This window comes from Brienomyrus brachyistius, chromosome 18 (assembly GCF_023856365.1).
Source record: "Brienomyrus brachyistius isolate T26 chromosome 18, BBRACH_0.4, whole genome shotgun sequence".
Classification (NCBI taxonomy): Eukaryota; Metazoa; Chordata; class Actinopteri; order Osteoglossiformes; family Mormyridae; genus Brienomyrus; species Brienomyrus brachyistius.
In genome coordinates, this window is record NC_064550.1 from 12,888,408 (window position 1) to 12,902,252 (window position 13,845).

A 13,845-nucleotide genomic window follows, 5' to 3' on the forward strand; every position below is an offset into this window, starting at 1 on the left:
TCTGAGGTGTCCTGCAGCAGCCCTCCTGCCACACACACACAAATAGTCCTGCTCAGAATAAGAACAGAATACAGATGGATACACACATATAAACATATTTGTCTGTGTGTGTCACTGATAGTTTATGAGTTTTATTATAATAACTCTTTCTTTACAAATTTTATGGGGTTTTTTTCCACCTTCGCCGGTCAACTTACTTGTGATGTAATGTGACTGCAGTTGGCTTAGAGATGTCGCTGGTCTGATATCTGTCACGGGATTCGGGCCCCGGCGCTCGGACGCCCTCCCACCCCCGTGAGCCAGTGGGCCGCCTGCTATGTCCACGGGCCTCCAGCAAGAAGTGCCCCCAGATCAGCTGCCATTGGTCAGCTGAGCAACTCGGACCGAAGGAGGAGGCTGTCCCAGGGTTGCTTCATGTTTGCTAATGACACTGTGCGCACGTTTTTGTGTGTGTGTGTGTGTGTGAATGTCCCTTGGCCCTGAGTGCGTCCTGCCCCCAGCCAGGGTAACGGCCTGGCAATCAATCCTCTTGCCCCTTTTGCCCTCCAGTTTCCGCCCCACCCTGACGCCCAGTAGCCCCTGCTGAGTTCAGTATCCCCATGTTGGGGAGGGGGGGTCACGGAGACAGGCTGGGAAAGAGGCTGACATAGAGAAGAGACTGAGTACGAGAGAGTGTGTGCATGTGTGTATGTGTGTGTGTGTGGTCCACACGTACACTACATCGTGGGGACCGTCTTTCGGTCAACACAAGCGGAAATTCAATTTCATTAAAGTCTGCGACTGCAATCAAAAAAGTAAAAGTGCCAAAAGACTTGCACATATTTGATGCTGATTACTGATTAAGGTTAAAGCTATGCCCATAGAAATGAATGGAGCGTCGCAATAAAGATATGAATACGTGGTCTGTGAATGTGTGTGAGAATCTAAGAGAGCAGCACACACTGCCAGCGCGCAACACTGAAAGTGATCCCAGTGCAAAGAACTCAGTTCAAACATGTACTCCAGTAGATCCCTGCTGTATCTACCATAGGTCGACCTGCACAGCGGTTACATAAGCAATTACTCCATTACATAATTCAGCAAGGGCCCATGTATGGCTCAGTGGGTCAGGCCTCTGTCTGTGGGATCAGAAGGTCTTTGGTTTAAGTCTCATTCTCAGCAGAATATTCACATCTCTGTTGGGTCCTCAATCCCAACCACCCTGTTTTTAGACCTCAAGCTTTGCTCTCAGCTGCATATGTGTATTTGTGTATATATCTCAAAGGAGGGACATTTATATGCATATGAAAAGGATTCCAATGTACTTATGCAAAGAAAGCATATTTAATTACTGAACTTTTTTGATGAGACAACAGCACAGAGGTTAATTTGCTGTCATTTTTATTGCCAATTTCATCCTGAATACAGCAACCAAAAATATATATATTTACAATTTCACTGCGGCATTTGGACCCAATAAAAATATATTTGCATTTCATATTGCAAAGTGATAAAAAGTGAATTCACAATTAAAAGCGATACAAAGACGACCGTCATGCAGTAAATCCCATTACATTCATGGTTTTAAATGAAAATAATTGGAGCAAGTTACAGGAGAAAAACGTTCTCTTTGGTCCTTTGACACTGTGTTCCATCAAACAAGTGCATGGAGGTGTCGTCGTTCAAAAGTCGAAATCGCTCATTTTAACACTAACAACGTCAGAGATTAATAAACACTCATTGCTTTCACATCTATATATGTAATTGGCCTTCCTGCGTCTTTCATCTTTTCAAATCCCTATCTTTTACCCGTCTGTTTCTGTATCATGTTACGTATTTTGGATGCTTTTATCCATTTCTGGCCACGTATCCTGCTATGAAAATCATGTATAATTGAGCAAAGAACAAGTCATGTGACAGAAGGGGGGTCCTTGAAGAAAGAAGTCATGTGACAGGAGTACATGAAGAAAGAAGTCACATGACAGGGGTCCATTCTTTAAATACCAGTGAGATGCTAGAGACAGCAACCTGAAGGTCTGGCAAGCTCACTGGTGAGACACCAACTGCTTTCAAGCCCACTGATAAGCACTTGTAGCAATCTGAACAGTGGTCAGCCCCCAGTGCATTGTGGGATGCAAAACAGTGGGACAGGCCAAAGGAGAGCAAGTCAGCTTTATTTCTGGAGCGATTCTGGCATGCTTGCCGTCGCCCACATGAGGGCTTCCGGGCACGTCCACGCGCCGTGCGGAAACGTGTCATTCTCTACCCCCTGGGCTCCCCTTGGTCCCTCACTCCAGCTTCTCTCGCATTCCCTGCGAAGTCGATTGCCACCCGGTAACAGAAGGTCACAGCTGACGCGTACATTTTGGGGAGAAAAATAGCCCCACGCGTCTACCATCAGCACAGGGCTGAAAACAGAGTGATGGGTTGTTTGAGGACACACACACAGCTGGGGAGCCCGAGACAATCGCGCTTTGGGGGGGGGGGGGGGGGGGGGGCCCACCAGGCCCAGGAGGGAACCGCACGCTAACGCGGCCCTGGGCTCTTTTCCCATGGGGGCCACAATCCGCAGAACTGCTAGCTTTTTTTGGCAGATAGGAAGTGTCACCCGTGACCTGACAATGGCTGGCGAAGCTTTAAAAAAACGGCAGGTCAGACCAAAGAACGAGTGAGCCGGGTTTAGACCCCAAAGTCCCCAGACCCCAAGGTCCCCAGACCCCAAGGTCCCCAGCACGCAGCCAGGCTACATCAGTCTCAGTCCCCCAAGACTGTTGGGGGGGGGGGTGATAAATACTCACTAATAGCAGAACCTGCTCTAAAGAGGACAAAAGAAGTGTAGGGACAGGGTGGGGTTGAAAGGATGCACTGCATTTCCTCTGTCAAACAATGCCCCCCCTCCCCACCGTGGTCACGCATCCATTAATGCCCCCCCCCCCCATCTCTATTCCTCTGAAGCCACTCTATGTGTATCTCCCATCTTTGCTGGCTGGCCGCAGACCCCCCCCCCCCCCATAAACACACACACACACGCACACTGACACACACACACACAGCACATCCTGTCCAAGACTGTTGCTGAGCCAGAAAATATCGTCCCACACTCTCTTACCCTCTCAGTCCAACACATACAGACACACACACACACCCTATTCCCTAAACATACACTTGCTGTTGCTTTTTCACACACATTGCTAAGGGTTCAGTCATTTTCTCACACACTGAGCTCTCCTCACAGCCACTGACTGCCCCCCCTAGCCTCGAACGCCTGCTTCCCCAGTCCCCAAAGCGAACTCTGGCTTACGGACACTCCCAGAAGCCACCAAAGTCAACACAGAACAAGCTCAAAGCCTCTGCCTTCTGCTCTTCCTCTCTCGCTCCGTCACCCCCCCCTCCAGGGACCCTCAGTAGCAATGGAAACATTCTCCGTTTGATTTTCCTGCGGCGTTTGGCTGGACAGGCAAGGGGGTGAACAAATGGTCATGGGATTGAGGGAGGGGGAGGGTGTCTGCTCAGGGTCCCTGCCGCTGATCTCCTGGACGCTTGGAGCTCCTCTGGGTGCCATATGGTCCCATAACCACCACATGGACCTTCTCAAAAGCTCAAGAACTCGATATCGCCGCACCCAGAACTCCATCCAAACTGCAAACCCAACCCTAAAACGCCTCCTCGAAAACTCATAATTCAACCCCAGCATTTCCTGATAGACGGAGGCTGGAATCCGTGATTACTTTAGCTATGCATTCCAGTCTGCTTCTCAAACTCAGGATGAAACATGATGGCAAACCCATAATACGGAACAGTCCATGATAACGACTTCTTTCAAAAACGAACATTTGCAGCAAGTAGATTTTTGTGTAAATGATGTGCAAATCTGTTTTTCTGCAGCAAACGACCCTTGTCCACCATTCAGGGGCCGTAATGTAACAGAGCTCCACTGCATTGGTTGTAGTATCAGAAAATCTGACTAAATGTTTTAACGCATAGATGGGTTCAGGCGTCCGTCTCCAGGAGGTGCTCAAGAGCCTCTTGAGGCCATCCCACAGGTTATTAGCTGATCTTAAACAGAGACCTAATGAGACATTCACAGGTCCTGAGGAGAAGGAGTTAGTCACCTTATAGTCACACATTTATCTCCTCCGATGTCACGTCACAGTCATGTGACCCACAAATTCTCATTGTCACAACCAAAAATAGCATTAACAAAATGTTTCCCACATAACAGCATTTTACAAAATATATTTAAAATACCATAATAAAAAAATGCACTCACAAAATAAAAGGCATTATTTTAAATGTTATACAGTATATGTAAAGAAAAAACATATAATGCACATATCGCAATACATCTCGCTAATGTTATATTGTAACAGACTTTTAAGAAGTTTCAGGCTCCTTCAAATGATTGACAACAAGGGGTATAAAAGGTTTAAATATAAATGTAACAAATGAATATAACAAGATAATTAAACTCAGCATCTTGCAGGAAATGTTGCTTTAAAAATAGGGATTATAATTCGGACAATACCACGCTTAACAGAAAGCAGAGACGGATGCCCGCGGACCGTTAATGGACGTCACCTGCAGGGACGGTGAACCCGAAATCTCGGGAACTAACCCTGGGCGCAGAATGTTCAGCAGAAGCCACTGTGGTGAGAAGGCACGCTGGAATGCTACGGAAAGCGGATGAGAGGGGCTCCAATGGGCCCTCAAGCAAACACACACTGTCTGTTTCTTTTCTTGGATGCACGTTGTCTCCTTTGGCTTCGGCCTCCTGCGTTTCCCTCTGTTTTTCATCCTCGTATTTAATCCTGTTTCTTGTTTCTCCTGTTACTTTTTGGATTTTGATTCCTGTTCTTTCGCGCCTGTTTCATGTCCAGCTCCACAGCTGTTAGGGCGGGAGGCAGGCTTATCACAGTACTTTACTGGCTATAGTGGTTACAGTTCTAGTGCAGGCAGGCGACTGGCCTGGCTGGGGAACTTAAAGTGACCAGGGGGAGGGGGTGTAAAGTGTCGTGAGATCTAATTTTTTTATGAATTACGCACCAGTTGGAGATGGGGGGGGGGGGGGTACTGATTGTGCTGCAGAACCCATCCGGTCAACTGGTTCCTGTAAACAAAGTGCTTTATAAGAAGGGCCGGACGGGACAATACAGGAGGGAACTGAGGTGAGAGGGGCTGGGTGCCGCCACCAATTCACGAGCGACGCTACACGTACACTCCGCTAGGAAATGCCTCCACTCCTACCCCACCCACCCTAACCAGAGTACCACAGACGTAATTCCCAGGTATTAAAGCTGGGGGCACCGGAAAGCTCAGGATTACCGCTACCGCAAACAACATATACATGCGACGGCATAACATGACAAAGTGATGTCACCAAACCTCAACATGACATAATTGTGATGTCGCTGTGATGTCACATGTTAAACAACTTCAGGCCACGGCCATTACCGCCGTCGTGATTCCATTTGGAGCTTTGATCTCCAACATTTGGTCCCTCTTCTGTTTATGTATTTGGCTCGTTTATTTTTTGGCTCAATAGCTGGTGTGTGCATTGATGGTCCCTGGAAAACGTTGTTCAAACGTTCAAGGAATGACTGGTGTTTGATGCTAAGGCACTCAGGTTGTTTTCTTCTGGTCTTTCGTTTGTCTGGTCTTTAAGAAAATGGAAACAATGCTGGGAGGCTCCCTGTCCTGCCCCCCAGAGGCGGGTCCTACACTCAAGAGTCATGGGACCCCACCACTTAGCTGGGGGAGTACCGACCAATGGCGCGTGGCTCAGGGGCAGGGGGTGGAGCTGGAGGTCCCAGTGCCGGCAGCCGGAGGGCCTCCATCTTGTCGTGGAGGAGCCCCAGGTGTTGGGCAGCCAGCTTGGAGAGCGGGTAAAGGCCCTCAGAGGCCTTGGGGTCGGCCAGTAAGCGCTGGGAGGCCTGGGACAGTAGCTCAGCTGCGCGGTCAGAGGTGAGGCCCAGGCGCTCGGCGGCGTAGCGGCTCAGTGGGTGCACACCCTCCGATAGGTCGGCACGGGGGGGCGCGGCTGCCACGCCGTGCATCTTCATGTGGCTGATGAGGTTGCGCTGCTGGGCGAAGCGGCCACCGCACACCTGGCACTCGTAGGGCTTCTCGCCCGAGTGGATGCGCATGTGCTCCGTCAGACGGTACTGGCGCGTGAAGCGCATGCCGCAGGCGTCGCAGGCAAACGGCTTGAGACCCAGGTGGCTGCGCATGTGGCGCGTCATGGTGCCGCGCTGCGTGAACTTCTTGCCGCAAATGCTGCAGGGGTACGGCCTCGTCAGCCAGTGCGTCTTCTCATGCTGCCGCAGCGTCGCTGGGTCCTTGTATGACTTGCTGCAGGAAGCGCAGCGGTACGGCCGCACTGTCTCCCCTGGCCCGGCCAGAACTCGCTTGCTACCTGAGTACACCGGGCCAACCTCCCCAGGCCCATTCACCTCGCCTTCATCATGGCCCGGCTCCACCAGCGGCTGCCCAAATGGCGGCTCCGTGCCGTTGACATCCTCAGCATGCGCCTCCACATGGGCGTTAAGCTGCTCAGAACTGGGGAAGCCCTTGTCGCAGGGGATGCACACATAGAGGTTGTCGCCAAAGCTCTGAGGCTCACAGGCCAGCCGGAAGCGCTCCAGTGTTGCCGGGGGTGATGGCCGGTCCTCACTGCTGCCCGTCTCCTCACTGGCCGAGCCGCTCCTCTCATCCTCTCCACTGACGCCCAGCTTCTCCCCGCCTCGTTTGCGCCGCCGCCGCCGCCGTGCCCCTTCCTGACCTCGCTCTTCCTCATCCTCATCCTCATCGTCCTCTTCCTCCTCCTCGTCCTCTTCCTCATCCTCTTCGTCCTCCATGGAATATGAGGCAGGTTCACGCTTCACCCAGCGGTACAGGCCCCTCAGGCCCTCCCCATCCTCAGGTGCATCAGGTCCAGCGCCGGGCAGGATGGAGTACACTTCCTGTCCAAGGGAGTGTGGCCGGTAAAGGTGAGGAAGGTGGGCCAGCAACTCCTGGCCCAGGTGAGGGTGGGATGATTTGGGGGAGAAGGAGCCCACCCTTTCCTCAGTCTCCATATCAACAGAGTCTCTGCCTGCATGACCTAGGCCCCCGTTAACCTCGGCCCCCAGGTGGGTGAGGGACAGACCAGGATGGGAGGGTGTCTGCTGGGACTGCGATTCAGGGCTCTTCTTGGATAAGTCCAGTCCGAAATAGGGGGACGGAACCCTCTCGGGCCTGGGGGTGTGCATGCTAGCCTGGGGTTGAAGGCCTGGAGGAGTGCCAGGGAAGACCTGCTGGCTCGGGGAGGAGGGGGCTGGTGCATAAAGCTCCCCCTGCTGCGGGACCAGAGGATGGGCAACCAACTCCTCTGGCGGGTGCCCACGGGAGCTCCGGCTATTAGTCATACCACCGGGGAAACAGGACTGGATGACAGGCGTAGACTCCCCGCATCGGCCTGTTCCCCTAAGCCTCCCATAGGGGGCAGCATCACTTGTGGGAAGCAGGTGGCACTTCCCGTTGTGCTTCAGCCTCTTCCTGCACAGTGCCACCAGGTCCAGGAGCTGCAGGTAGCTTGCAGCAGCCAGCACTGCCGTCAGGCTGGGCTCGGTGCCGGAACCGGACCTGGCCTCATCTTCGCCCAGGTGACCGGTGTAGATGTAGTCCAGGATGACCCGGAAGACCCCCGGGCTCACCATCTCGTGGTCCAAGTTGATGAGGTTGTCGTGGACGACAAGGGACTTCAGGTAGAGGCTGCTGGCGGCCAGGATGTTCTTGTGGGCGCGGAAGAGGGCGTTCTGCACCACGATGATGACGTCACACAGGAAGCCCTTGGTGCGCTGCGTGTTGAGCTGCAGGAGGAGGTGACGGGCATGACTGGGGGCTTCCATGGCATCCAGCATCTTCTTCAGACCTCCACCTGCAGCAGGTGAACAATCATCAGCATCTAACTCTAAGCTGCCGCTGCCTTGAGGGGTTAATATCAAGCTCCACCTCAAAGGTAGGCAGAAACATTCAAAGCACAATACCTGAATTAGCAAAATATTCACGAGAGACATGGAGAATGTGACACGCCAGCACCGCAAAGGAGGTGTCAGCGGGGTCAAAGTCTGATAACCCACAGACAGTCATGTAAAGACAGTCATGTAAAGACAGTCATGTAAAGACAGTCACCACTCAAAAATCTCCCCTCTTTTTCTAGAACGTAAATCCATCCATGTATCCATTTTCCAAACTGCTTATCCTACTGGGTCGCGGGGGGTCCGGAGCCTATCCCAGAAGCAATGGGCACGAGTCAGGGAACAACCCTGGATGGGGGGGCCAGCCCATCGCAGGGCACACTCACACACCAATCACTCACGCATGCGCACCTACGGGCAATTTAGCAACTCCAATTAGCCTCAGCATGTTTTTGGACTGTGGGGGGAACCCGGAGTACCCGGAGGAAACCCCACGACGACATGGGGAGAACATGCAAACTCCACACACATGTCACTCAGGCAGAGACTCGAACCTGGGTACCTGAGGTATGAGGCAACAGTCCTAACCACTGCACCACCATGCCACCCCTGGAACGTGAATGCAGTTTTAAATTAAAATCAATATGAAAGAAATTAAGTCCGCAAAGCAAACTAATATAATGTAAAAGGTTTCAAAAACCTTTTTGGAGATCAAACCACATAAATTCAATCAGCACCAATGAGACCAGTAACACACCAGTCCCACAATAATTGGTGCATATTTTAGATTAGATACAGGCGTCTATAACTTCCTTGCACAACAGGGAAATTGTAATATTTATTTAACTATTAATAGGGAGGATTTACATTATTTTAAGAATCCTGAAACGTGTATACAAAAAACACTGCTTATTGTTACTTTTTAAATATATGTGGCTATGTGTCTTCCCTTGGCCTGCGTCTAGGGTTCTGGATCTATGCAGCCACCGCGGGGTAGCCAGCACCGGGGAGTCCGCCCGGAGTACAGCCCTGAGACACTGGAGCAATAATTCGGCGGTGCGGTGCCCGTATTAAATCCATGCCCCCAGGAGGGCGTGGAAACATGTTAGCCATGTGCGGGGAAACCACACCAGGCGTCTTTTTTCGTAACCTACAAAGAATATCTCACATTGCGGCAGAGGGTCATAAAAGAGTCCACGATTAATCTGCTGCTAGAAAAGAAGCCATGCGGACCACTGTAATTACAGTGGAGGTTTCTTTAAAAGGGGCCGTCCCGCCCCGTGCCCGTCAGAAGATGCATGTTCACTTATTCACACAGAAGCGCGCATCAGCAGCACCTGCTCCCTAAACCTTTGTCACTTGAACCCTTATCCCAAAAAAAATGCATTCGCTTGTGTAATCTTAGCTACTTCTTCATATTTACCATCACTTTTGAATTTTATCACCTGCAGAAATTAATTTTTACAGTTGTTTCTGGTTATTTAACAGCAAATACACAGTTAATACGGCAGTTCAGATTTTTGCCGAGTAAATGTGTACTAATAGGCGTTTAAATATAGGCTCCACAAGAAGGTTGTGGGTGAATGTGGCTATCGCCATATGGCTGCGTGTTTTTACATTTCACACAACAAACACGGCGCAGATTGCGATCATCCTCGACCCTGCGAGCCTTCAGACAGGAATCGCTGCGCCCAGCAGACGAGACCCCCCGTAACCCCGATCTATTTTAATGCCCCGTCCCGTCCTTTTCCGCCTCTCTCACTTTCCCTGAGAACAGTAACAGGGGCGGTGCTGCGCCGACCTCCGCTATACTGTCTCAGTACCTGGGTCTGCATAATGCCACAAAGCTTTTATCCGAGATCAGCGAGCCCCCCTTTCCACGGTACTATCAGCACAGCCAAAAACCGCCGTAACAGCCTTGTTTCAACGTTTTTCATCACTGAACATAAAACGCCAGACCATATTTTAAGGCATGCATTAAACGATTTTCAAATACATGTTTCAAAATACTTCATTTAGCCTACGTTTTTCAAACCGTAAAATTAAGACAAGATTATTTATAGCTGTCATATATAATTATAGTTATCAGTTTAACTAGGATATAGCAATTATGGAACTGAAAATATAAACAAATTTCAAATGTTTTAAAACTTTTAAATATTGTCGGATTTTCCCATTCACTTCCCGTTTTTCAACTATTTGACGTAGAACTGAGGTAACAGGACGCACTTATATCTCAAAACTGACTTAATTGATATGCAATATTTCTAAAGCTTTGTAAGAGAATACCTGAATACTTTGACCTTGAAGTCCGGCATAGTTTAAAAACAGCATGTATATTTCCCTATTTTAATGGTACCTATAGCTAGGCCTATTGAAGATTTAAAGGATTTCTATTTTGATTTACCTGGCTCCTAGTATATTCCAAAAAAAATATTTCCCAGCCCTATGTCAGAAACACCCAATGTCTATACATGGGTACCTCGTTCTTATTTTCTGATCTTAAGCGGTTCAAATATTCTTATATATTTGTAGGATTATTCCCGGTTTAGGAACGCAGTGCGTGAAACCTAACGGGTCTTACGGACATGCCAGCACCGGAGCTGCCCATGCAGTTTGCATCTTTATTGCTTTTCTTCTACGTTTAGGCTCAGGAATATTACTTTCTTAATTAATACTACGCCCACTTTTGATTGGGCCTAACTTCTATGTCTAAGGGTTTGTATTAGAGAACGAAACAATATTTGTAAAATGGTGCGTTTGGCTGTACGTAGCTCTCTGGTTTTCCGGGAAAGTGGTCCTTCCTGTTTACTGCCAGTCAAACTCTCACACGGAGTTCTGTAAACGAAACATCTATTTTGGACATTGTCCGATTTACAAATATTGTCATTTGTGAAATAACATTTTATTAATCATTTACTGGCTATTACACCTTCTAAATAAAGCGATAGAAAACAAAATCGGCATAAAAATTCACCGAGTTAAATGATTAAAGGACGCCGAAGTTTGACTACGATAGCATTAAAATGGAGAGTCGTTTCTGATATTTTATGCCTGTTGATGGCGTAATTCAAATAACTTAAGGCCCAGCTATGGTTTCCCATATTACAGCCTGTTTTTGTGAATTGAATATAAAAACATACCGGACATTTTGTTCAATAAATATATGCACTGGGACCTGAGGGCCTATTCTCTGTGTGTGCGAAGCTGAAATTGTAGCCGATATCTTCGGGACAAAAAAATATTTTATAACATTTTAAAAACACCGTTGATGTACATTTATGATACGTCTACACACAACTGAACCTTTCTTCGTTCTCAAATAGGCCTAATAATATATTTCGGGATTAGCATTTATTTACTTATTTCGTATGAGGCTGTTGTGAAAGGGAATTCTTCTTGTTCACCGTAAAGCTGGACCTACGGCGAACCGACCCAAGACCGACCCAGTGGGTACAGCAGTTACCCCGCCTGCCATCGCACCGCAAACTTAAGACCCAGACCTATCTGTGGACGTTATCCTTCTTGCAGGTTACACGTTGGTCGTTATAATATGTATCATGTATCTATACTGTTGGTTTAATTCGCTTTACTGCTAGTATTAATATACTTCATGAAGCATCTGTTGGTGAGCTTGTCATTATTAATATCGTTATTATGTATAATCAATATATTAATAAAAATAAAATGTGAAATTTTAATTGCGTAATTTTACCACTTGCAATTACGCATTAGATGACATTACTAGACTGCGATACTTTAACATTTTAATTCAATTTAAATATGTGATATTTTACTTTTTATTTGCAGAAAAGTAGTAAATTGCAATGATGGCGATTTTGCCACGTCGATTTGTTTGAAAAGGAATAATTCATGATTATTAAACAGGGCGTTCCGTTTCTGCGGGAAAAACAATGCAGTATAAAACCACATGAAACAATCATGGATTAACTTAATCTGAGAACTGCAAACTTTTTCGAATTGTAAAAAGACCCGCTGTGTAATACGACTGAAGGAAAGACTAACACTGTTATTTACTTCATTATAATTAAGGTTAAGGCGTATATGCTATTTTAATTAGGCAATTATAAACTGCTCTTGAATACGTGGACTGTCAAGCAACACTGCGCTACCACGCATCACAACCTGCAACCCAGACAGCAGAGAGCCACGCATGCGACAGAATGACAAACCGCACAGATAACTAAGACCATGCCGCCTTAGTGTGACATTTGGCATGCGATTTTCTGCAGAGGATTTTTGAGAATGCACAAAGTCTACATAAAACTGCACGCACTTCCTTAATCACCGTGTTAAAATACTCCACGGAGATGAAAAAGAAATAATCATAATCAGGGTTATTCAGACGTAAATGTAAACACGTCCCACTGTATAAAAATCGCTTCTGATGGCGAAATATAAATAAAATTATGTTAGTCATGAGTGGCTCAGTTTGCCCTTATTGCGTAAACCGTTTCCCCGAAATAACTAGCTACACAGCGATGCTCTGCGTATCGGTATTGATGCGATCATTTAACGTGCCGCCTGCCTCTGCACTCCAGTGAACACATGCGCTGAGAGGACAAGTGACACTACCTGTCTTTTAGCGCGCTGCTTTTATGGGTTTATTTAAAATAACAGCCGGCGGATTCTTGTGCCGTTCTCTCCATCTGAGCCTCAGCTCAATGTCCCGCTGATCTCTGACTGATGGTCTTTCTTTTTTGGTCACGAGTATATAACCACGTCGTGCAGAACTGAAAATAAACTAAATATCCTCATTACAAGCCGGCGGAGAAATAACCCTAGTAAATAAAATTATACGACTCGAGACAACGAACAGACGGGAATTACAAATAGACGTCTATGTACCGCCCCCCAAGCCACTTAACAGGACTACCCTCGTAGTGTGAAAGGACTGAATGAACGCAAACACTTTACCTGGACGCCCGGACTCTTCAGCCATGCGATCTATACCTCCCTTGATGATCATCTCAGCGGTCTGCTGGAGTCATTTCTGACGTTTCAACTTTGAACTGCCAGCCTCCAAAAAAAAAAAACAGGCCAGTTTTCCAGACACCACTGCCAACACTTTATTAATTGCGATGAGTTTCTTTTTTACTCGCTCTCTCTCGCCCTGCCTCTCTCCCTCTATGTCTCTTACACTCTGCCGCTGCCCTTCTCACCTCCTCCTGTACAACTTCGTTCTTAGAAAAATACATATATCCTTAGACTTTTCCTCCACGAATTTCCCCGGTTATTTACGCGTCGGACCAATAACACGCTCGCAGATGATGTTAGGGTCCGTCTCTGGAACTTAAGTGTTGCAGCGCCCCGCCTGATGTCATACTATAATAAAAAGTTAAAGGTAAAACAGGGGGCAGGGACTCTGAGTGACCCCAAACTGAACTGCGCAGCACGTCGAGGCTCTCTCTTAAAGGGACAGGCGGGCTTACTGTGTGGCGCACTGTAGCCTGCCAGTATTAAACGTGTGGTTTTCATTTTAGCGACCAGGCGTTTTTTCATAGAAATGGTTGAGTTCGATGTTTAACTAAAGATTTTGCTTATAATTTCCACCATTTTCGGAGCCGACAGGGCTGACCGTGGCTATTCGATAGGGTATCTTTTCCTGAAAACGAGTCAAGACCGATTATGTAAAATAAACATGTATGTTAAGGATCCACGCTGAAATACTGTTGTTTCGTGTGGTCTGGAAGGTTTTTTCCTTTGTTCCTACTTGTGAAGTCCGATGTCTACATGACACCTGTTATGACAGCCTTGCCCTTGAGTGATTCAGCGGATTTTCGCTGCTGTATCACAGCTGTTTTCAAGTGTCATCCGCGACTCCATGTATCAATCGATCAATCGACGAATCAATCAATCAATCAAAGCTTGTTTACAATAGGGCGTTTTA

At 47.8% G+C, this 13,845-nt stretch overlaps 1 protein-coding gene across 1 annotated transcript; it reads right to left on the reverse strand.

Moving 5' to 3' along the window:
* Nucleotides 1–1,363: 1,363 nt before the first annotated feature.
* On the reverse strand, nucleotides 1,364–13,330 carry LOC125712946 (hypermethylated in cancer 1 protein-like). Its single transcript, XM_048983578.1, has 2 exons — nucleotides 12,873–13,330; nucleotides 1,364–7,894 (listed from the first exon to the last, which is right to left on the reverse strand). The coding sequence occupies exons 1-2, from the start codon at nucleotides 12,922–12,924 to the stop codon at nucleotides 5,724–5,726; spliced, it is 2,223 nt and encodes a 740-aa protein (XP_048839535.1). The 5' UTR covers nucleotides 12,925–13,330; the 3' UTR covers nucleotides 1,364–5,723.
* Nucleotides 13,331–13,845: the final 515 nt, after the last annotated feature.

What these genes read in the sequence shown, in the direction of transcription:
- LOC125712946 (XM_048983578.1), bottom strand. Translation starts at nt 12,924, where the DNA reads ATGATCATCAAGGGAGGTATAGATCGCATGGCTGAAGAGTCCGGGCGT. An exon ending in TGAAGAGTCCGGGCGTCCAG is followed by an intron (nt 7,895 to 12,872) that starts GTAAAGTGTTTG and finishes CACCTGCTGCAG; the next exon opens with GTGGAGGTCTGAAGAAGATG.